This window comes from Struthio camelus, chromosome 19, assembly GCF_040807025.1.
Source record: "Struthio camelus isolate bStrCam1 chromosome 19, bStrCam1.hap1, whole genome shotgun sequence".
Taxonomy (NCBI): domain Eukaryota; kingdom Metazoa; phylum Chordata; class Aves; order Struthioniformes; family Struthionidae; genus Struthio; species Struthio camelus.
In genome coordinates this window covers 15,171,058-15,196,430 of record NC_090960.1, presented here as the reverse complement: position 1 = coordinate 15,196,430, position 25,373 = coordinate 15,171,058, and the positions used below count along the sequence as shown (strand labels likewise).

The 25,373-nt window shown below is 39.6% G+C and overlaps 1 protein-coding gene across 8 annotated transcripts in view; it reads left to right on the top strand.

The window, feature by feature from the left end:
* Nucleotides 1–25,373, top strand: part of GLP2R (glucagon like peptide 2 receptor) — a 49,377-nt gene that overhangs the window by 20,550 nt on the left and 3,454 nt on the right. For 2 of the 8 annotated variants that reach the window (XM_068913919.1, XM_068913917.1), the window contains 6 exons: nt 2,520–2,585; nt 3,090–3,150; nt 4,309–4,378; nt 10,918–11,006; nt 12,829–12,967; nt 23,002–23,043. In XM_068913919.1, the coding sequence (XP_068770020.1) occupies nt 2,520–2,585; nt 3,090–3,150; nt 4,309–4,378; nt 10,918–11,006; nt 12,829–12,967; nt 23,002–23,043 (467 nt within the window). Of the gene's footprint in view, nt 1–2,519; nt 2,586–3,089; nt 3,151–4,308; nt 4,379–10,917; nt 11,007–12,828; nt 12,968–19,885; nt 20,539–23,001; nt 23,044–25,373 lie in introns of those variants that run through there. The other 6 variants (XM_068913922.1, XM_009681662.2, XM_068913923.1 and 3 more) reach the window with 4 other exon arrangements.

The window sequence follows — 25,373 nt, the reverse complement described above, 5'->3', positions numbered from 1 at the left end:
TTCCTAGAATTAAGTGATTTTCAGATAGAGCTTGTTTTCCTACCTTTATAATATGACTGTATTAACTTATGAGCTAAAAACCAGTGTTAGGAAAAAACCAGACACTTAAAGCAAGATCCAAAATAAGACTTAAGCATCTAAAATGCCACACAGGGGAAAACTGAACAAGAAAGTTTCAGTGTGTGATATAAAACCCTGCTGAAGTATAAAAAGTAACTTAATTTTAGGCAAACCTGCTAAGTCTGAAAGAACAAAGATTCATTAAAACCCAGAAATTTTAACTGTCTTTTATAGACATGGCTTGCACTAATACTGACATGGTTAAAGAACATCTGGATTTTGTCTCTTATAGTATTTAACTAGGTTTTGAAGACATGTTGAAAAGGTATTCTGTGGTATTTTACGATTTATTATGAAGATGTCAGTACAACTGATTACTTCATTTTGTAAATTGTGTAATTGTGTTGTCAGAAATCATTAAAAAACACTCCGAGTTAGCAATTTTGGCAATGACACACTTTCTTCTGGAGTACTAAATCAATCATTTAGAGCACAGTACATCAAAGTCACTATTAAATGTTTAAACGCGGTTGATCCAGGTCCCAAGACAGATGTGAAATGCTACATAGGGAACCTTTCTGCACCAAATCCACTCACAGATTTGAGCTGAGATGTAGATATATTCTGGAACACTGCAGCTCAGATTTGGTGACTTAGCCTAGGCACATATTGAGACATCGTTATGGACAGCTTGTTTTGTCAGAAGTTCACAGGATAGAAACAAAGCAGAAATTGAAACATTCAATTATTGCATTTTGGTACCTGCATAGAAATTTATCTGTCAGAACTGTGTCAGATAATTGGTCTCAGATATTATCTTCTTTCCAGAACAAGTCCAGTTTCTTGCAGAAAAGGATCTCGATAGAAAAGAACATTTAAAAAGTTCATTTGCCCTTCTCTGTGCAGTCAAAGTCGTGATGAGTCCCAAGTATCCCAGACTGGCTTCCTTATGTTTGCAGGGAGTACATTGATACTCATGCCCATGCTGAGTGCTGTTTGCATCTCAGGCTGTGGATTGTTATACTCAGGTAGTGCTTAAATCTTTAGCTTATTCTATAAAATGAAGGGGAGCGTTCATTTTATCTGACAGTTACAAGATTAAAGTTACGTAGCTAAAATCTAGACTCTCTCTAGAATCAAAGGAAGGACATATGTTTCTGTGAGGATTATTTTCAGACTTGCAGTTTTAGTCATGCTATTCCATTTTTGCCATCCCTCCTTTTGCTCTTCTGCTTCTTTATTATTAAACATTAACTACTTGCCTTCACTTTCACACCCACTCTCATCCTTTCTCATCTCTTAAAAAGCTTCTGTCAAATCATACCACTGCTCTTCATTATGCATTGTCAAACCTCTAGGCTTTCTCCTTTGCTGTGCTTTGCACTTTGGAGGTTCCTTCTGATCATCCACAACTTGATTTCTCTGTTTTGTCTCACACTGCTCCTTTAATATCTCCTGTGAGAGCACACAGGCTGCTGACACAAGACCACTGTCTTACACTGATTAGTGTTATCTAATTGCTTCCTCATTCTGCCCTCTAAATCCATTTGTTGCCTTTGATCACCAGCTCTCCGGAGCAGGAACTATCATTTCATTCCTTCTTCAAACTACAATGGGACCAGTTTGTTAAGAGAGTTCCTAACTGCTGTAATAGTATTAAAAAAAAAAAAATCATAACCCTGTAGGTCCCCCTTCTTTTCTTTCATACATGTATGTTCTGTGATTTCCTAATGGTCTCTTCCCACTAATTCAACTAGTTTCTTATTTATATTTATTAGAATTATGACTAAACAGGAGATATGGCACTTCTCACCTTACAAACATATGCAGTCCTAATGCTTCGGAGCCAGGAAGGGCAAACCACGTGTACATCTGCTGAGATGTCTGCACCTCCTCAGCTACTGGCTGGAAACTGCACTTGATAACATCACTTCACCCTCCCTGGCATCATCATTCCCAACTGTTCAACCCCATACACCCCTGCATGTGTTTCTCTCCCTTTGCAAGTGGTCCATGACACTGCCTTGAGTGTCCTCTCAGATCCATTTGTTGCACCAAAGCCATCTCCCACCCAAGCGAGACTCTCTATCTCTTTGCCCACTTCCCTCACTCAGAGGTCTATCACCTCTGAGAGCATTTTGCTTCATGTACTTTCCCCACACTGCTGCACACCAGCTCTCTCCATGACCTTTTCTAGTGTCCTAGGATTCTGAAATTGACCTTGTTCTGACCCCAGGCACTCACATCTCCTTCCCTTTCTGCTACCGCAGGTACCAACATCTCCTTCCCTTTCTATTACATCCTCTAGAGAATTGTCTCTATATTATTGGTTTGGGAATCAAATTGAACACCTGCCTTTAGTAGCCTGCATTGCCTTGTGCTTGTGTTTGAAGCTTGTGTTTGCACATTTATAGGCCACTGGAATCGTGTAGTAATCATTTAATTCAATATTTTTTCAGTCTGCAAAAGAGGGGGCAGCAACAGGGTGACAAGGGCCATGGATTATCTTAAGGGGTCCAGGAATGGTATGTCATGAAAACAAGCCTTCTGTCAATTGTTTTAATTAGCTAGACAGAATTTCACTCCTCCAATGAAAATTGCTTAGGGCTTGACAAATCAAAAATGTTAATGATCAGTGCCTTAAGTAGCCTGTGAGGCCTCTAATACCAATTATTTTGAATTCTCAATGTCAGGAACTTACAAGACTTAGTCTGGTCAGCAGTGTATGTGTTTATATATAAATATATATATATATCAGTAGTGAAATTTTGCATATCTGAAAATGAGAGATGCAACTATACTATGCAACTGTAAGATTCATTCTGTTTTTGAGCTGCAAAAAGTGAAAGACAGGACAAAGCTGATTTTTGTACAATATCTAGATAGCAAACTGAAATATATATGTCTTTGCACCGCACACTGTTGTAACATATCTGCATTTTATATCAACCATTCATTTATAGGAACCATTCATTTATATGAACCATACTGCAAACTTGGCTCTAATTGACTCCTTCTCTTTTTTTCAGTTGTTCCTATTTTGTTTGTGGGCCCTTGGGGAATGAGTAGATCAAAACTAGAGAACACAGGGTAGGTTACTAAATAAAAATTGTCTCAGAATACTGGGTTTGGGTTTGTTTACTTTTTTCTAGAAACATTCTACAATAACCAACACAAATATTGACTGCTGGATTATATTAAGATTACACAATGTCCATTAATACTTGGTACATTTTCTAGGTTCATTTTAATCATTTCACATTAAACCACTTCCAGGAATTCACAGGTTTACATATGTCAGCACAAACATATTCACTGAGAAAATCTTGTGAGCAAGAAAAGGAGACCAGTGCTTGGAGAAAATCTATGTTTTGAGCTCAGTTGGTAAAGACTGCCATTTTGGAGAAAAGAATAATTGTGAAGGATAATGACAAAAACTGATATTCAGTGAATGCATTCAGTATTCAGTGAATGAATCAGTAAGAGTAACTTACACAAGTGAGCATCAGTCTTCCATTCTCCTGGTCTTCAGTGAGGCTGTTATTAATGGTGTCACATAGGCTATTTATTTTACATTTGATTTTTCTGTTTTAATTCCGTATTTTATTCATGTTTACTAGTGAGTTTTGTTGGAAATAGCAATACAATTATTTAGATTTATGTTGATGCATCAGGATCACAATTATGGTCCCATAGAGTTAGATGTTATACAGACATACTGTAAATGACAAGCCATAGTCCCACAGGGTTTCAGGCTAATTAGTAAAGTAGAAGTGTGTGGGACAAATTAAAAAGTTGGAGTCAGAGAAAAGGAGACTGCTTCAGGGAGACAGTATGCACACTTTTTAGACAGTCAAGAACAATGGTCACAACTCACAGCTTACCTAATTACAGTTTAAAGGTTACATGGCCAAATTTGGGTAAGGTGAATCCCACTATGAAGGCTGGTGCTGTGTACAATGGTGTCGATCCAAAGACTTAAGTTTACCAGATGGTTTTGAAATCTGCAGTCTAGGACAACCTCTCCCAAGATTTTGAATACATAATTAAAAGATCTTGAGAAAAACTACAATTAAAGTTATTGGCAAGACTTTCTTCCTAATTTTAGGAAGTTGGCATTTCTCCTGAATTCCAACTAAGAAAAGTTAAACTTTGTCAAGTTCCTTTTGAAATATATATATACTTAATTTAAGATTTTTAATTTATATATATGAACATAATATAACCATACCTTAAATTATTCTTCAGGTGTTGGGGAACAAATGAACACATGGGAATCTGGTGGATCATCCGAGGACCAATGTTGTTTTCCATTGCAGTAAGAATTAAATTATCTGTTCCTAATATCTTACACAAGTGTGATTGCCTCTCTGTTGCCACCCTTTCTCCAAGTGTAATCCAGTTCTTGGACTAGAGGAGCTCAGGCAGACAAGACTGTAAATAAGATTTCTTGTGGCTAAACATAGCTTCCTTTCTGCCTATCTCCAAGCAACAAAGATTTCAGTGTTAGTCTCTCAAAACACAAATGTTTATACATGCAGTGAATTCTGCACAACTCTGTATATCAGCATAGAACTTTTTGCTTCAGTTATTTTTATCTTTATTTTCTCAGTGAGCAGGTTACTTAGGGAGAGTGCTGCAATACAGTGAGCACCACTAGGAAGTTCCCAGATTCTCCACAGAGGGAGTTCTTATGATAACAGAGATGCAGGGAAGTAAGACCAGAAGTACTGATGGTGATGGGGAGAAATCATTCATCCAACCAGGCACCAAAAGAACACAAAAATCCAAGTCTTAAAAAACAGTCAGCCGTGGCATAAACATACATAAGATATGTTGTAACCATTGAGGCCAACCTGTGCAGCCATAACCAACTCCTTCCTTTGCCTGATAACATTTAAGTTGTTCCAGAATCACAGACAGTGCTTTTTGAGGGACTCCAAGCACAGATCAGACTTTAGCCATATATGATGTTCTGGCTTTTGAGACAACATTTAGGATCATGGATCACAGAGATGGTAAAATGGTACTGATGATAAGTGGTCTTCACTTCTAGCCAGGCAATCCAGAGTTACGTTTTTCAGATGACCAAAGACTACTGATCACAAACTGGCAGAAGGTGTGCCCAAAAGAAACTACCTTGCTTAGGAGTAGCAGTTCAGTTAGGTTCAATTCTGGATAGAGAAATATGACAGGACTGCCAGATTGCTGATGCAGAGCACAGCAACTTAAATGACAAAGGAGAGATGGCCCTTCTCCAGGTGAAGCACCTGATATACACGGTTGTCTTTCTGGAGAGTCCAAGAGTGAATGAATCTCCTAAGACTTTCTCATTTTTAGTGCACCTGAAGGACATATCACAGAAACTGTAATTCACAAATCTTCTCAAGGGCTTCAAAGTCATATGCAAGCAGAAACATCCAGCTTTGATTTTCAAAGAGTTTTTGGCAAGATCCCTAATCAAAGCAGTTAAAGTAATTATGATTCCTGGGTACAAGAAAAGCTGACTAGGGATCAAAAAGAAAATAAAATGTTAGCAATTATTAGGATTTAAGCAGAGTAAAGTTAGTATATACCTGAGTGAATATTTGGTGCATCTTCATATTGCATGATTTCTGTAGTTTTGGTTGACCTTTTCTAGATGGACATACATATGTAGTAGAAATGGAAAAGATTCAAAAATGAGTGATGAGAAGAGCAAACTGTTCATATGAGGAAAGAATAAATAGACCAGGACTCTTCTCTTTGGAAAAGAGATAGCTGAGAGGCAAGATTGTATGAGAAACTACAGTATCATGAGTGATTTGAGAAATTAATATATAAAAATTATTCACTCTTTATCACAATATAAAGTGATGGGATCTGCAGCAAAACAAGGAGAAAGAAACACTGTTCATATACAGCATTTAACTGAACTGTGGAGCCCGTTGCCACATGCTTTAGATTCCACAACTGTAAGGCGATTCCAAAGTAGATTACATAAACTCATTAGTGACTACCAAATATAATGGGCCAGTTGCAAATCCCTGCTCAGTAGTCTGCAAACTGAGCCACAAATAGGATCCCTCTAGCTACCTGTTCCTATGCACACTTTCCTTCATCTTCTGTTATTGAGCATAGTCTGAGCCAATGGACAGAACTTACATACTTAAAACATGCTAATTTACAACATTTGGCAGCTCAAATATTGCTGTAGTTGGTAGTCTTAAGGTTATCTCTTAAAAATGCTGTGTAGTTGCTCATAACTTTGCAAAATCTGAGCGGAAAATACAATTTTTAAAAAACATTTTAAATTCTGAGGGTTTCACTGAGACATTGCCTAACAGCAACAGGACTTGGTTCAGAACTTTCTGTCTGTGATTGCTCCTCATTTTTGCCAGTGTACATTATGATGCCCAGCACTGGAACTGAACATTGGGAGATTCTTTCTGTGCCTTGTTCAGCATCAGCATCACTCTACCACTAACAGCGTGGGAGAGGCAGGAAAGGAATAAATGAGAGATGAAATTAAAAGCAGCAAAACTGAAACCAGATTGCAGGAGAATAGGATGTGAAATATGACAAGAAATGGGGGAGAGGGAGGAGCAAAGAGTGGTGATGAAGAGGAAATAAGAGGATGCTCAGCAAGATGAATTGGAGCGGGAGGGACAGAGTGGAGGCAAGAGCACTACCTGATGGGGAGAAATGAGTTAGAAGCCCAGAGCCAGATGGTGTGATAACCAGCATGGTTATTACAGGATCCTGTCGAGAGCCTATTACAGAATCACAGAATCACAGAATGGTTGAGGTTGGAAGGGACTTCTGGAGACCATCTAGTCCAACCTCCCTGCTCAAGCAGGGTCCTCTAGAGCACATTGCACAGGATTGCATCCAGGCAGGTTATGAATATCTCCAGCGAAGGAGACTCCACTACCTCTCTGGGCAACCTGTTCCAGTGCTCAGGCAACCTCCCAGGAAAGAAGTTTTTTCTCAGGTTCAGATGGAACTTCCTGTGGTTCAGTTTGTGCCTGTTGCCTCTCGTCCTGTCGCTGGGCACCACGGAGAAGAGACCGGCCTCATCCTCTTGACACCCCCCCTTCAGATACCTGTACACATTGATGAGATCACCTCTCAGTCTTCTCTTCTCCAGGCTCAACGGGCCCAGCTCCCGCAGCCTTTCTTCAGAGGAGAGGTGCTCCAGCCCTCTAATCGTCTTTGTAGCCCTCCGCTGCACTCTATCCAGTAGGGCCATGTGCCTCTTGTCCTGGGGAGCCCAGAACTGGACACAGGACTCCAGGTGAGGCCTCCCCGGGGCTGAGGAGAGGGGCAGGATCACCTCCCTCCACCTGCTGGCAACACTCTGCCTAATGCACCCCAGGATGCCATTGGCCCTCTTGGCCACAAGGGCACACCGCTGCCTCATGTTTAACTTGTTGTCCCCCAGCACTCCCAGGTCCTTCTCTGCAGAGCTGCTTTCCAGCAGGTCAGCCCCCAGCCTGTCCTGGTGCCTGGGGTTATTCCTCCCTAGGTGCACGACCCTGCACTTGCCTTTGTTGGACTTCAGGAGGTTCCTCTCCGCCCAGCTCTCCAGCCTCTCCAGGTCTCTCTGAATGGCAGCACAGCCCTCTGGGGTGTCAGCCACTCCTCCCCCCCAGTTTAGTATCATCAGCAAACTTGCTGAGAGTGCACTCTGTGCCTTCATCCAGGTCATTGAGGAATATGTTGCACAAGACCAGAGCCAGGACTGACCCCTGGGAGACACCGCTATCTACAGGCCTCCAACTAGACTCTGTGCCACTGACCACAACCCTCCGAGCTCGGCCATCCAGCCAGTTCTCAATCCACCTCATCCACCGTCCACTCATCCAACCCTCACTTCCTGAGTTTACCGATGAGGTTGTGATGGGAGACAGTGTCCAAAGCCTTGCTGAAGTCCAGGGGGACAACATCCACTGCTCTCCCCTCATCTACCCAGCCAGTCATTCCTTCATAGAAGGCTATCAGAAGCATGATTTCCCTTTGGTGAATCCATGCTGACTACTCCTGATCACCTTCTTGTCCTCCACATGCTTAGTGATGACCTCCAGGAGGAGCTGCTCCATCACCTTTCCCGGGATGGAGGTGAGGCTGACAGGCCTGTAGTTTCCTGGCTCCTCCTCCTTGAGGCCTTTCTGAAGACTGGCGTGACATTGGCTTTCTTCCAGTCCTCAGGCACCTCTCCTGATCTCCAGGACCTTTCCAAGATGATGGAGGGGGGCCTAGCGATAACATCTGCCAGCTCCCTCAGCACTCGTGGGTGCATCCCATCGGGGCCCATGGATTTATGGATGTCAAGTTTGGACAAAAGATCTCTAACCTGATCCTCCTCAACCAAGGGAGAGTCTTCCTTTCTCCAGACTTCCTCTCTTGTCCCCAAGGTCTGGAATTCCTGAGGACTCACCGTAGCAGTGAAGACTGAAGCAAAGGCAGCATTCAGCAACTCTGCCTTCTCTATATCCTTTGTTACCAGGGCACCCCACCCCATTCAGCAGCAGGCCCACCTTGTCCCTAGTCTTCCTTTTGCTACTGATGTATTTGAAGAAGCCCTTCTTGTTGTCCTTGACATCCCTTGCCAGATGTAATTCCAACTGGGCCTTAGCCTTCCTTGTCGCATCCCTGCAAACTCTTGACAATATCCCTGTATTCCTCCCAAGTGGCCTATCCCCTTTGCCACATTCTGTCCACTTCCTCCTTCTTCTGTTGGAGTTTGGCCAGGAGTTCCTTGTTCATCCATGCAGGTCTCCTTCCTGCTTTGCTCGACTTCTTATTCAGAGGGATGCACCGCTCTTGAGCCTGGAGGAGGTGATACTTGAATATTAACCAGCTTTCTTGGACCCCTCTTCCTTCTAGGGCCCTACCCCACGAGATTCCCCTAAGTAGGTCCCTCAAGAGGCCAAAGTGAGCTCTCCTGAAGTCCTGAAGTTGCAGTCTTACTTATTGCCCTGCTTCCTCCTCGTAGGATCCTCAACTCCACCATCTCATGGTCACTGCAGCCAAGGCTGCCCCCAACCTTCACCTCTCCAACTAGACCTTCTGTGTTTGTTAGTGCAAGGTCTAGCATTGCACCTCTCCTCGTTGGCGTCTCCACCACCTGGGTCAAGAAATTATCATCAACCCTCTGCAGGAACCTCTTTGACTGTTTGTGCCTAGCTGTGCTGTCTTCCCAGCAGATGTCAGGGTGGTTGAAGTCTCCCATGAGAACCAGGGCCTGTGAGCGTGAGGCTACTTCCAGCTGTCGGTAGAAGGCCTCATCGATGACTTCCTCCTGATCAGGTGGCCTGTAGTAAACCCCCACAACAGTGTCACCCATGTTAGCCTGCCCTTTAATGCTTACCCATAGGCTCTCAACTTGCTCTTCATCCACCCCGAGGCAGAGCTTCATACAATATTCTTCAATACATCTTTGCAAATTTATGTAAAAATCCACTGGCAAACTGTGTTGTCACTGTCTAATAATAGTTGTACATGGAGTACAACAGCCAACTATTGAAGCAGGAACTTATCCTCATGGGGCATAAACTGGTGCATAGGGTTAAAATTAAGTTCATATTTCCCTTTTCTTGATATTGCTTCCATGTTGTAGGGAAAGTTCTGACACTTCCTTGAAACATCAAGACCTAAAATCTTTCAAGGATATGGCAGCCATTTTCAATGAGGTATCAATATCAATCAATATCTTCTGTGGAAAGCAGACATTCACTGTGGAAAACTATCTTTAGAATAAACCCAATTTTCTGACAAAAATAAGTTTGGATGGAAAATGCTCACTAGCTCTGCTTTTGAAAAACCTTCCAGTGTTTGTTATGATGAATCATTTGCACTTGCAAACACAGAAATTATTCTAAAAAGAAAATTTAATTTTAAAATTTAGAAGAAGCCAGAAGTACAGTTTTCCATTGAAACGGAACTCAACCACCTTGTGCATGTGCAGAGCTTTATCTTTTAACTTGTCAAAAGAATTGCCCACAAGATAGACTGTTGCTACAGAGTAGCACAAGAGCGCACAGTCTGCAAGACATGTGCCTTGATGAAAGAGATGTGTGACTGACAAGAAGGGACTTCATGAAGTAAAAAGATGGTCCTGGGCTTAAGGCAGTTTAATGCTGCCTCAGAAAATTGCTTTCCACTTCTGCCTCTGTCCCAAGCTCATAGGCAATGCTAGGCAAGTTATTTAGCAAAATATCACAACTGGCTACTAACTTCTGGTTTTCACTTTCTGAATGTCCAGACAGCCCAGACAAAGGAGAATGCAGAGCACTTGCAGCTGCAGCTAAAGTAATGAGAATGATACTTTAATTCTATGACATAATGATGCTAAATACTCTGAAAAAATCAAACCAAAGCACCTTGAATTGGTGAGAGTTTACACTTTGGACTTCCATCTCTTTATGCTTAAGCTTCATTTTTTTAAAGGGAATAGTATACTCTTATCTCCTTGTGATGTTTTAAAGGTATGTCTGTGCACCTTTGTAGAAAATAGCATAAAAATGTACATGAAAATTGTATGATTCTTTACACAGAACAAGAACTAGGTTTTGAACAGTAATATCTACACATCAAATGAAGACAAGAAAAATAGCTCTGAATAAGTATCCAGCCCCCAAATGAAATACAATTCTGGGTTAAAATGTAAACATGTAATGAAAGATAATGCATCATAATGTATATATACCTAGGGTTTAAATAAGATAGTGCTGAGTTTCCTACCTTTGTATCTTTTTTTTTTAACATAAGGCTTTTGGTTTTACAAGTAGTTAATATCTTTTGTATTTCTATAATGTCAATATAAATAATGTTATAGTATTTCTTGTAAATAATCAATATGTATTTTCTTTCAAGGTTAATTTTGGCATCTTCTTAAAAATTCTCAAGTTGCTGATTTCCAAACTAAAAGCCCAGCAAATGAGCTTTCATGATTACAAATACAGGTATGTAATAAATAACAAAGTCCTAGCCCTTTTTATTTTCACAGGATCAAAGATTTCCTAGTGTGCCCTGCAGATTATGTATTTACATGCCACCAATAAAGGGACAATATAGAACAGATATTCAGAGTGGGGCATATGAAAGCCATATGGAGAACCAGGCTTCATAAACTGTATTTTCATATCTTAGTGCAAAAGACAGATCATTGCCTGTGTCCTAACTGTTGTGGGCATTTTCTCATGCAGTCTGCAATGCAAGAAGACCCCTGCTGTTAGGAATCCTCATTGTACACAAATGGCGTCTGCTACTGTAACAATGGGGTCACTGCTCTAGTTTTCCCTGAGTGTGACAAAGTGCCTTCAAAAGAAAGGGAGGTCCAGGAGATCTCTGGGACATTCCTGGATAACATTAGCTTATCTGATCTACCTGTTTCTCATAGACACAGACAGTCTTGACTGAAGAGTGTCCCTGGCTTTCTTGTAAATGCAAATCATATCATTATCCTTAACCTGCACTCTTGAGAGTCCCTGTCCTGACTCTCTTGGCCAGAGTTTCAATGGACCATCAGGTTTTTGGTGAATGCTTAGGGATGGCTTCTGTACAAAGACTTTCCCACTGTGTGGAAGCAGCAAGGGCAGGCTGGGTGGGGGCGAGGGGAAGGGGAATGGGCATTACCGTATTAACTTCATTATATAAGCAGGGAGTCTATTTCCATTTTCCTCCAAAACCCCTAAAGATTTCAGCGATATTCTCAAGATCACTGCAGGAAGATTGTTGTGATGATAATCACATACAGCTGTACCTGTATTTAGCATTGCCTGATGTTTGCATTATATTCTATTTTATATTGCTTAAAACCTTGCTAAACTTTCACAGAATCACAGAATCACAGTGGTTTAGGTTGGAAGGGACCTCTGGAGATCATCTAGTCCAACCTCCCTGCTCAAGCAGGGTCATCTAAAGTACATTGCACAGGATCACATCCAAGCAGGTTTTGAATATCTCCAGGGAAGGAGACTCCACTACCTCTCTGGGCAACCTGTTCCAGTGCTCAGGCAACCTCCCAGGAAAGAAGTTTTTTCTCAGGTTCAGATGGAACTTCCTGTGGTTCAGTTTGTGCCTGTTGCCTCTCGTCCTGTCACTGGGCACCATGGAGAAGAGATTGGCCTCATCCTCTCGACATCCCCCCCTTCACATCCTTGTACACACTGATGAGATCGCCTCTCAGTCTTCTCTTCTCCAGGCTCAACAGGCCCAGCTCTCTCAGCCTTTCAAAGATTCAAACTAAAATTCTTCATGTTGCAAGTCTTTCTCAGAACTCACTGTCTTTTGATACCTCTTCTTTCATTCATTTAAACATGTTCCCAGACTTGTTAAAGAAGATTCCCTTTCATTAAAATTATTCTGGTTGCATTTTTAAAAGTTAGACAATTTCTAACAGAATCATGGAAACTTTTTGTGCAGCCACACAAAGGTTCTCCAGTTTTCAGATGGGATAGAAAGATCTGAGAACCCTGGTAACGGACCACTCGTATTTAGCTATATAAATATTTATGCTGTTACCTAACAGCAAAATTTTGATAATACTGGCTTCTGTGTCCAATTTCTTATCCCTAACTTTCTATTCTAAACCCAAAGCCAAGATTTCCTTCTGTACACTTTTCTAATAACGTACTCTGAAATTCAAATCTGTGATTTTGTCCTCAAAATACTAAATATCATCATTCCATAGGCTATCTTGAGGGAATATTTCTGGAATAATTTCCATGTGATCAAATTTGCACTAAGGATGTTGAGAAATACCATAATCATTTTATTTTTAAGATTGGCAAGATCTACACTTGTGCTGATTCCATTGCTGGGGATCCACGAATTTGTATTTACCTTCATCACTGATGAACAGGTGGAAGGTCTTTCAAGACATATAAGACTTTTCATTCAACTGACAATGAGCTCATTTCATGTGAGTACCATGCTGAATGTATTTCTTTAGGGATCAGATATCCACATGTATTTGTTGCTTTTTCTATACATACCACACACTGTGTGCATGCCACAGATATATACTATGCTCCAACCTATAATGTTTTTAAATATACTATTGGAATGACAAGATAAAAAATTAGCAAATCAAGTATCCAAACCATGGCAGTACCAAAGACCAAAAAAGGAATCTGACATTTTCAGAGACAGTACACCCTGTGTTTTCTGATAATGGGTGGCAGTTCATCACAGACATCTGTTCTGAAAACCAGATTGAACAGGTCTATTTTAAATAGCATCTCACAAAAATTTTTTTCTTAAAGACACTGGACAGAATTTTAAGATGACTTTCAGGACCAAAAGATAGTGATGATCTGTTGACTTTGCCATCACAATGAGGAGAGGGTCGGTTCTAGATTCATCTTTTTTCAGTGCATATTACATATCCAGCATATGTCACACACACCACAGTGAAGTTGTAGTTGTGCCACTGTACAAAAAAAGAAATTGAGGCTCTTTGTACCAGGATGTCCAAGGAACAGCCTCATTCCTACTTGTGTAGTTGGGGCAGTCAGTTGTGAACATGGTGATAATGGGATACAGTCTTTACTTTTAGGACTATGGCAAAAAGAGTTAAATGTAGACTATGTGACATTTGAGGCAGTACGATGAGAGGAAACACAGATCTGAATAGTGAGAGAACAATTTGCTGTGATAGGAAGCAGAAACTGCTGCAGGGTTTTATGTGGTTCCAATCTAGAGGACATGCTCTGAGTGCACCTACCATACTGAGGCCCTCAGGCAAGAGGGTTGAAAATACATCTAGCATATGAACCCTGTTGGGGCCCACAAGTCGCCTAGGTCCTCTATTGCTCAGCAGTCATGACAAAGACACTTCTGCACAAGTCTTGAGAAAAACTCAGAGTCTGGAGAATTTTTGCATCAGAACATCAGTACCTGCATACTTCAGTACTCTGCATAGTACACATACATCATCTGAGCTAGCCTTTAGAGAACCTTCATTTGGGGATTCTGTATCTTTTTTGGAATCTAGTCTTTTTGCAGGTTTAAGTATAAATCCAACAAAGCCCTTAAGGTATCAGAAGAGAAACAGAGAAGCGCATCACGGATTCCCCGAACAGGTATCAGTGAAAAGGTTCACTTTTCACACTAGACCCCTGATTCGTGCTCTCATCTGAGAGGTTGACTAAACCTGCTCAAGAAAAGTACCCCAACAATACTTATGCAAGCACAGTTTCCACCTGCTCAAACAAATATGTGCAACACAGAAACAAAAAATGTGAAATGTACTCAAAGGAAGGGGGATTAAAGAGAATCTGAATCTTTGGCTTAGTGATCAGAGCATCTGGCTGGGAGAGAGATGGTCTGAAGCCTCAACATCTTCCACTGAGTGTTAATACTGTTTACATGAATTAATTATAAATTTTAAAAGGAAGAAAAATGAAAGCAATCAGAGGAACAAGAGGTAGAATATCTCACTGTTTTCATTAATCATCATTTATGTCCACCTATGGCCCTGTGAGAATTGAGTTCGTGGCAGTATTAGATATCAACCTGCCTTTATTCGAGAAAGTGCAGATGTACCTCCACCCCTAGAGGCTGGTAGCAGGATTACTATTCTAGGATGTGACTCCGCCTGTGGTAAAACACTGGGTATTTCTGGTACTGCTAGGTTTTGGCAAAAGATGGGCATTACCACAACAGCCAATTTCTCCTTAATTTGAAGAAGATTACACTGCTCCCTCAACTATACCTAAATACTTAAGATAAGTCCATGCAAGAAACAATTTCAATCACATCGTCTGCTTTGTCAATTTTTTCTTGTCTGGTCTTGCATCCTAGCTTCCAGTTACTGGGCTGTTGTGAGTCCCAGTCTAGGTGCTTGACTCCCTGTCCTCCAACCCATTCAGTATACACAGAAGTTTGGGACTTAACTTGACAATTGACACAAATTGCTCTTGTGAAGGCCTGAGTCTTCAGTCTTGGGTCGTAGCATTTAATTCCCCTCTGAATATAGTTCCTAATCTGTAAATGCTTACATTTGCCATTTTCCTAATTGGTTAAAAGACTTTTGGTATAATGTAGAACATCTCTCTTATGGATTCTGAGATTTAAGGCCAGCAAGGTCAACATAAATTTGTGTTTCAGATCTTCTCTCGTATCTCTATATGGAGCTGTTTTTCCTCCTGACAATCATTTCAGATCAAATAGCAGGAGAACTCTTGAGTCTTGATTACAAGTAACTGTAAAAGTAAAGTCTATAAAATTCAAGTCCTCATGGCATTTCAGAAGGCACAGAAGGCAAATAAGGTAGTGATTTAACTCTCCTGATCAAAGAAACAGGGTTTTTTGCTATCTCCTGAGAGAAGTAGGTAGTTCAGGAAGTATCAACAATTTCTCAGGTAAAAGAATAAAAAATGAGGTTCATTCCTGCACTACTCCAACCTCAGATGCCTATGAATCAAATCATTTTACTAAAAATAAAAAAAAACCCCAACAACTATGAGAATATGTGTGCTCATCCAAACTGTGGGGTCCACTTCTCTAAAGGGTGCCCAAACTGAGTGCATCTGTAAGGTGACAGTGTAGCATCTGATATGGACACTTACAAAGCACTATGCTAAGGGAAAATTTGTCAGAGCACTCACATGAGTGTAACACATAAATGGAATCGCACTTGTAGAAGGAAAAGAAGTTTCTCATCTATAAACTCAGCAGAGTATTTTAAAAATATTCATACATTTGATTCCCCCTCAGTCACCCTACCTATTTCCTCAGGAATCCTTAGAAGCTTGAAGTTCTGAAGGAATGACAGTGTAGTTCTTGCAGCTCTGCATTCACTTATCTTATGCTGCAAACATGAAGATGTGAAGGAGCTGTGCTCTGTTACAGTGGTCAATGAAAAATAGTCCTAATTCCACCCCCGGCTCACAAACTGTGGCTGAAACTGTGAACAATGGTTCTTGAATAATCTCTTATTCACACCTATATGCGTTTCACTTTAACTGTTTATTCCCCAGTTTTCAAAGGTTGAGGAATGGACATGCTGGACATTTTGCAGTTATGAGGCACTGCTGTCAGCCTTAAAACCATATTATATAGAGTTCTCAAGTAATGATTTTTTTTCATATAGTGCTCCTATTGAACTACTTAGCAAAATTGTCCTTTACCCAAGAAAGATGATCCATATAGCATTCTAGTTTTGCCTTATCTTCCTGCCTTACTCTTCTTGGTGATACAGGACAGAAATCTTGAGGTCTCCTTTCTTTACTGAGGTGCTAACTCTTTCTCTGGTAATCAGAAGACCTTACCACTCACTAACTCTGTACTTTAGTGTATATCTGCCCTCTTCTACAGTATGAGACATGAAATCACCAAAGCATTATTGCATTTTTCCCACAGTTCATAGAGGTCTTTGTGTTTAACCTGTGTGTATGTAGCAGTGCTGGATATTTGCCACTGTTGCCGAGTTTGTAATTAAAATTTTACACTACAGCATGAGGGGAAAAATGTTCGTTTGCCTAGTCAGGCAGAAGGGAGTTCATGTGGAGCCATCACTCGAAGGGGGACTGCTGATATGGCAGTGAAGTTTGTGTTCCTCAGACATTTCCTTACTTGGAAAGGTTGCAGTGACTAGATGTTATTTCTAAGCAACATTAAATCATTTTAAGTGAATATTTTATTTACAGTCTTGTGCAAAGAAATCTGATACAGATGATATTTTACTCATCCCTGATAGAAAGCACAAACTTCATTCCATTTAGAGGAACTTGGACAATTTCTGCTATATAGCAAGTTTCAGAAGCAAAACTTCTCAAAATACCCAGTGATCTTAGACAATGTTTATTGCAGATTCTCTTTTTCAACTACAGCATTATTTGTAAAGGGTTTAGCAAAAACACATATAAACTGGACCCAATTACATTTGTTTAGTCTGTAAATCTTCTCAGTAGTTTTAAAACAGTTGAACTGTTTTGTTAAAGAAAAACAATTACCCCTAGGATCTCATCTGGAGGTTTTAACTCAAATGCTTTGGAGAAGCACAAAATTAAATTCTAAATACCAATTCTTATTTAGCTATTACACTTCTTTGTTTTAGAAAGAGGAGTAATCTAATCATCGTGGCTTATTGATATATGTGGACTATTAGCCACAGGAAAAAAATACTGATTTACAGTGGATTAAAAACAGTTATTTAATGAGTAATTTGTCATGTGGCCATTCTCAGTAGAACTGAAGAACAATGAAACGGCCTAAACAAGCATCTATCCTTTCCTATGGGATATTAGGCTAACGAACATTTCTTCTGAATTTCTCATCCTTCTTTTTCCCTGACATTGTGATCATTTTAAAAGTGTATGCCTTGAAACTTGTGGTCATAGTAGAAAGATTTTAAAGTATGAAGCCCCATACACTGCAAAAATTATTAAATGTGAGGAAGCATTAAAGAACATTGGATATAAAATGAACAGCAAACATGAATAATTAATCAAATTTGCCACCTTCTGTTGTGATTTCATAGCGCCTCTGCCTGTCACTTGCACGTTCTACTCTCACAGCAGCAGTAGAGTAAATTCACAAAAGGATTTACAAACCTACATTCAACATATAGGTACGAGTAGTATTCACAAAGCTCTCTCTTAATCCAGTGAACATCTGCATTTCTTGTAGTGGGTGCCATCACTCCTGTGACTGAGCAGAGTCAAGTAGTTCAGTTCCTATTTCTGCTTGTGGTGCCTGTGAGGCCAAATTCAGCGCTAATGCTCAGAACACGGAAGAAACAGTGGAGAACAAGATTTTCAGGGACTCCATACCTAAGGAACAATGCCCAGCTGTGGAAGTAGTTCTGCATAAAAAGGCTCTCAAGGCACTTGGATGAGTTCCTAGAGATGCTGAGATGCATTTTGCAGCTGGGGCAGGGCCTCTCAATCGTTGTTCCTAAACAGCTGGGGAAAAAGCCTAACTTTCAGAGAGTCTTCTTTTTGCTATCAGTATCTTACATTTTTTTCAGATATGGGAAACAAGAAAAGTTTGAAGTTGTCATTTTAGGGGAATGAGAATTTATTTTTGTTATTTCTGAACAGCCACATTAAGCTGAACTGAATAAGCTACATTATGCCTTTGAATTTTATGAAAAATCTCAGCGTTACTTATTAATGACACCATCTAAAAGAGGAGAATCTGCTCACTGTTTACTTACTCCACTGAGAATACAAGTTTTTAGACAATTTGAGAAAGTATTTTATTAGCTTTATTTGTAGAAACTTGTAAAAGTGAGTTTGATTTTATGATATTTCTATATGTTTTTATGATTATACACTATTTCCAGGTGTTCTTCCTCCTGCCTTTTGAGTCAGGGAGAAGGAGCGCTTAGTCTTTAAGGATCATCAATAATTGAAATAAAGTAAGTCTATCAGAAGAAAGCAGAACAATCAAAGCTATTCACCAAAAAGATCTCACATTTCTCCTAGATGAGATTAACAATGTAATGAATCAGATGGACTTGACGCTGCTTAAGACACTTTTTGTGTCTTTGCAGCAGAAAAGAGAGGCCTGGAGCCCTGCAAACACACTGACCTAAGGGTTCTGTCAGTGTGTATTTCCATTACTTTCCACAGTGTTCTACCCCTTTCATGCATTCCTTGTGAATAAAGCATAGCCCAGTTTGAAATCTCTCAGCAGAATCATAATGTTCTTTGCTCTTTGCCATGAAATGCCAGGAAGAGGAAGAAGGTCAGCTTTGAGAGAGCTTGGGCACCATGCAGACAAAAGCTAGATGCTGAGAAAGTTTGCATTAATTTTAGTGTCTGAACTGCAGAGTCCTGCTGCTCACAAGGCAAATTATGTGGACCTTAAGGTTGCAGCTAGAAAATCACATAGTATTCCCAGGCTATGTCAGAACCCAGGATAGTGAGTACCTATAGGAGACCTCATCTAGGGGATTTATAATTATTAGAGATCATATTTTTGCTAAAATATTATTATGCTATAAAAGCACTAAATGAGCTGTTGCTCCTAAACTAAATAGAAACAGGCTTATGAGAACATCACTTTCAGTCCAAGCCTGATAAGCCACTTTATCTCCGTGACCTGAACAAAAAATACAAAATAGTTGTTACCAGTGTATCAACATCTTTCAATCAAACTGCACTGGTTTCATGGGCCTGCAAATGCTCTTGCGGGCTGATCTATCTGTTTCCTTGTTCAGTCTAACCTGTGGGCAATTTCAGATAAATTTGATCTCTGTGAGAAACTAGAGATTCAGGATCTGCTTTTTTCTTCTTCTTCCTCTGTGAAAGTGGTACAGTTTCACAGAATCATAAAGCTGTTGGTAGCAAGTCTGTACCACAATATCCCGCTCAAAGTAGGACTGTACCTACTACTAGGTCAGGTCAGGCATGACTTTGTGTACCTGAGTCTTGAAAACCTCTGAGAATGGAGAATCCACAATCTGTCTGTGTGATCTGCTACAGTACGGCACTAACCTCCAGGTAAAAAAGCTTTTCCTGATATCTTGATAAGCCCTTCCCTAACCACAGCTTGTGACTATTGTCCCTTAGCACTGCCACGGAGAGTTGGTGCCATCATTTTGTAGCTGGCCTTTAAATAGTTGTAGGATGCTATTAAATTCCTCACCCACCCTTAGCTTCCTTTTCACGAGATTAAACAAGCCTACCTCCATCAGTCCAGCTCCTCCTTACAGAGCATGTACTCTAGACCACTGATTATTTTGGTAGACCTTTGTGGGACCCTCGTTAGTCTCACAGTGGTCCTGTCTTTTACCAGTAAGTACTTTCTTAGGGGTGAGAAGCAGTTTCAGAATGGGCAATTGCCTTCTGCGTTGTTGTTTTATGTACACTTTCCTTGTATTCCTCAGTTCCTCATGGAAGGAGTTACGTAGAAACTCGCAATCCCATGTGCACTTCTTGCTGTAGTAGTTAAGCAAATGGTGTGCTGATCTGTGAAGATGCTGCTGTCCAATAACCCAGGAGTCCCACTTAGGGATAGAATCTGACTCTTCTGCTTTCTGAGACATCCTTCTGAACATTTTAGAAACATCTGATCCAGAAGATGCCCTAAAAGTGGATAACAAGAACTGAAATCAGTATATTTAGCTGTTAGCATGTTACATTAGTGTGTTAGTAGGTATTAAAGTGTAGACTAATTAATCAAACTGTGATTCATTACTTGGCAATATGATTGCTGTGTAGAGCCTGGTGAATGCTGAACAGGAGAGATGTATTTTCAAGTGTTTGCTTAGTGGCAATAAGAATTTAAATTAATTTAATATTAAATTTAATCAATTTAAAGTAATTAATTAACAAACTAATTTTAACATAATTTAAAATATGTTTTACAATATAAACAGACAAGTCATTGCTCATTTGATTTTACGACTCTAAACTCTTTTGAATTATTATTCAAATTAATACTTGACTGACTTTTATTGACTGACTGTATTTCTTGATGACTTAACATTCCATGTTTACCCTTTCCAAACCAATCTAATGAAATTCCAGCATGTTTTTTAGTTTTTTGTCTTCCTAGTTATCATTCATACATGAGAGTCAGCATCACCTGCTTGAATGCTTTAGGACAAAAAAAAAAAGAAAAATACTTTAAAAAAAGTACTGTTGGCTGTACTTTTTTTGTTCTCCTTCAAAGCCATATCATGAGTTTGTGGGCCCTACACATCGTGGGTTTGTGGGCCATGCTTTAAGACGTGGCCTGTCATAGAGTAAATTTTCTTTATTATTTTCGTGTGTTCAAAAGTGAAACTCAGGTTCTGATTGGTTCTAGTATATGTTTCGGACAAGATATCTATGAATCTTTCCTGGGCCTGTACACCAACTAAGATCATGCAACTTCAAATGAACACTCTTGCTATTTCAGAGCTTTTAGTTTGCAGTTGTTATTGGTGGTTTTTCTACCAACTTTTTCTACCGACACTTTTTCTTTAATGGATATGCTAGAAAAAGTACATCTTTTTCAGTTGTGACTGGTTTTAATTAAGAGTCTATAATCACACCTTTATGAAATGTTAGCTTGAAAGTCTGCTTTGAAATGTCACCTGGCATCTTCAATGTTTATCATCCCTGAATCTCAGAACAGGCTCCTTCTTTGTCAGTTGCTTGACATTTTTTCTAACTGTTGTGACAGAAGCATACATTAAATACCATAAATCAGCAGTTTCAAATATCACATAGAATAAATTTCCACATGGATTTACTTACCTTTTTCTTAAATTGAAGATATCCCTTGTATTCTCCTGGCATCTACCTTGAAAAAAAAAGTTTTTTTTTAAAGTTTTTTTTGAACTTATATTTATCCATCAGAGACTCTCTCCATAATTTTGGAGTTTCTGTAACTACTACTTTAGAATTTATACCCATATCAAAATATCATTATAAATTCTAATGCCCACAATAATTAGTAATATTTCTTGCATGTTCTGTGAAACAATTCAGTTGAAGAGAATAAATTAAAAGGTACTTTGGTAAATGATATATTAAAAGCCCATAGATCTTGCTGCCAAAACTTAGGTGATGCATGAAATATGATTTAAAAAAAAAAAAATTGCTATTTCCCCTGCCCCACAGAATCACGGAATGGTTGAGGTCGGACGGGACCTCTGGAGACCATCTAGTCCAACCTCCCTGCTCAAGCAGGGTCCTCTAGAGCACATTGCACAGGATTGCGTCCAGGCAGGTTTTGAATATCTCCAGGGAAGAAGACTCCACTACCTCTCTGGGCAACCTGTTCCAGTGCTCAGGCAACCTCCCAGGAAAGAAGTTTTTTCTCAGGTTCAGATGGAACTTCCTGTGGTTCAGTTTGTGCCCATTGCCTCTCATCCTGTCACTGAGCACCACAGAGAAAAGTCTGGCCCCAATTTCTAGTAGTATGGCAGAGAAACTGTTCTTCTTTTTCATGCTTACTTCGCTTCTGCTTAAGGGAATTAATGGTTCTGACTTTACCAGAATTGCTAAAAAACTAACTCTAGGTTCTAAATGCTACAGGTTAGCACTCGATATAACAGAAAAATACTGAAGCTGCTGTCTACCTGAATTTCTTTTTAATCTTTTGTCTAAGAAAAACGAGAATAGTTCCAGAAAAGTGTGAATGTGAAAACAGTTGAATGATGTCAACATTTCCTCTGATAATGACACCTTTTTTCCTGTGATATGAACATTGCCTTGGGACTGATATTCTACAATATTTATTCTCTTCATCAGACCCTGTCTTAGAAGTGTTTAGACATACCAAAGGAAATGCATTTCCTGAAGCAATTACAATAGATTCATAAATCTTTACCAGACACTTAGGTTGAGATGTGCACATTTAAGCTGTTTTGGTTTGATCAAACACAGAAAGGAGAAAAATGGGAAGGGTAATGTTTGTGTTGCCTTAAAACAAGTTTTATTTCTAGGTTTTTAAGCGCTTTTTCTTTTTACCCTGTGTTTAAATCAATTCAAAAGGAGAAATGACGTTTCAAAACCATCAGAACATCTTTTATAGAGGTGCCAAAATAAATCAACTTTTTTTTTAATTACCAAAATGATATTCCTTTGGGTAGTTGCATGATTAAATTCAAACAAAAGCATGACTAATATCATACCCCAAGCTGCATTTTTGGATGTTTTACCAGACCTAGAAAGAGCAATGTTTGCTGTGCAACAGAAGCTGTTTGAAAAAATATTTATGTAGTAGCAAAATAAAGATCAAGTGGATTGGACAGTCTCCATTCTTTAGCATCTGCACCAAAATACCTGTAAATGTGCCCTACATTTGCTAAGACAACATATGAAAACAAGCTAACAGGTACTTCAGCAACCGGCGCAGCCACACAATTAGTTTCCTCTTTGAAAATTAAGGAAGCAGTGCTTTTCTTATATTTATGGTTTTAGTATTAATGTGATCTTTAAACTAAGACTTCAGAAATAGGTGTTTCCTTTACGAGTTAACATTCTTCCTCATCTTCTCTTTCTCTTACAGGGTTTTTTTGTAGCAGTTTTATATTGCTTTGCTAATGGAGAGGTAAGAAACTGAATGCAAAAAGTTTTTAGTTGATTAATGAAATATATTAGTGACATCAAACAGGATGAAAATGCCAACTAGCACTGGTTATTTGAGATCATACCTATATTCTTTTAAACGGATTTAATTGTTTTGTACAAAAAGTGCAGCAAGACGCATCTCTTACAGGTCTGGAGTCAAACGTAAAATATTTCCACTGAAGCCCAAGTTACTGCATGGCACTGTGGATGCCTTGGATATCCTGGGGTGTGTAAACACCCATATAGTCTTATGGTCAGCCACCTAAATACCAATTTTTTTATCAGATGGAATCTCAGATTTCATGTCTGGCCTGGCTAAATCTTTGTTTTGTTTAACCCTAAGGTCCATGTGAAGGTGCTAAATTGCACAAGCTTTGCCATGGGGTACTTTACTATCTCAGAAAGCAACAAGGTGAAAAAAATAATTTCATGCATATACTGCTCAGGATATTGCAAAACTTAATGGGAGGGGATTCCTTTGCTGGAGGTTGTCTCCTGCTAAGCCTCAAGGGTAAACCAGTATTTAAGCAGATCCCTCATGGCTGTTATGCAAGGAAGCAACAGCAGAGAAATCAAAAGAATAATTCAGGAAGGAAGGAATCTCAGGAGGTCCAACTTCCTGCTCAAAGCAGGGTGAAGACTGAATTTGGACACAGTCAAGGACAGAGATTCCATCACCTCTCTGGTCCCCTGCTCCAATGCTTCACCACTCTCATGAGGAAACATCTTTTCTGTATATCCAGTTGGAACTTCCCTTATTTCAATTTATGACCCCTGTCTCTTGTGTTCCTACTACACACCTCTGTAGAGAGCCTAGCTCCATCTTCTCCATTACTTCCATGCAAGTAATAGAAGGCTGCTCTTAGGCCCTCCCTGAAGCCTTGTCTTCCCCAGGCTGAATAAGCCCTGTTCTCTCAGCATCTCCTGAAAGGGCATGTGCTCCAGCCCTGACTTCCACTGAACTTACTCAAGTTTATCAAAATAATTCTTGTGCTGGGGGCCCAAAACTAAATGCAGTATTCAGATGTGCTCTAACAATTGCTGAGTAAAGGAGAATAATCATTTCCATTGATCTACTGGCTCTGCTCTGTATATATAGCCCAGTGCACTGTTAGCCTTCATCAGTATTACAGCTGCAGGCAATTTCTGCGTTATCAAACTGACTTGCCGCAGACCCATCTGAAGAAATGAGTTTATTTTGTGAGATTAATCTCACTTAATGCTGAATGTCTAATAGTTTTCTAAGTTGAAGTCTGTTGTCTATACTGCCCCCTTATACTCAGCGGGAAGAAAAGGGCACTTCACTTCCAGAGGGTAGTACCTCAGTCTAGATCTACGCACTACTTCTATAGGTAGGACTGTGGTTTTAATTACTTTGGTGCAACTTCCTCAGAGTAATTGTTTTGCCTTCAACAGTAGTAGGTCTGCAATACTCTTCTAGACTGACATCTGAAGGTCAGGAGAGACAACCTAGAGCATTTCAGATAGCAGCAGGTGCCTGTGTTTATGTAGCTGAGTAACATTCACCCTAAATGTCTATAATATAGTATGTGTGCATGTAAGCTTGCCATTTGAGGTTTTATTCAGTTAACAGTGGAGCCCAGGGTGATTTCAAGAAATGATTCATCTTATTCTGACTTTGGCTCTCCACTACCAAACTCTAATACTGGCTTCCTTTTTGAAGTACCCTGAAATTTCCAGATAACAATAATAGGTGTAAAAGCAAGGTGCCATCATTCTTTTCCAGGTTGATCATACATGAATAGAGCTGCTCAGGAAATAGCAACACAATGCTTCCTCTCTGATTGTTTTTATTTTATTTTAAACAAAAGAGGACTATGTCATAAAGTCACTTTTGAGGGGTCTCCAAATAGAAAGATGTTTTGGCAGAGAAAGAAGGACAGGTTTTTAGTTTCAATTTTTTATAGCTTCTACCTCTAAAAGTTTCTTTCTTTTCCCAAGTAAAAAACTACTTATTGACAAATCTTATTAATCTAAGACTTGAAGAAGAGAAGTTAAAACATTCGGAAATGGTGGAAAAGCAGACATTCTTCTGTTAGGATTAATGGCAGCTCCCTGCTTTCAGTTGAATTTCAAGTTTTAAGAATAAACCGAACATCTATTTCCATATGAAGCAACTGCCTAAATTCAACATGCACATCTCATGCACTGTGGAAGTGTACTTAATGTAGTCAGTGAAAAGGAAAGAACAATTCAGTTGACCGAACATAGCTGTCCATCCTAACATTATTTAGAATGCTCTGTCATCTCTGGGGACAGTACAGAAACAAGAATCTGGTGCAGCTCTAA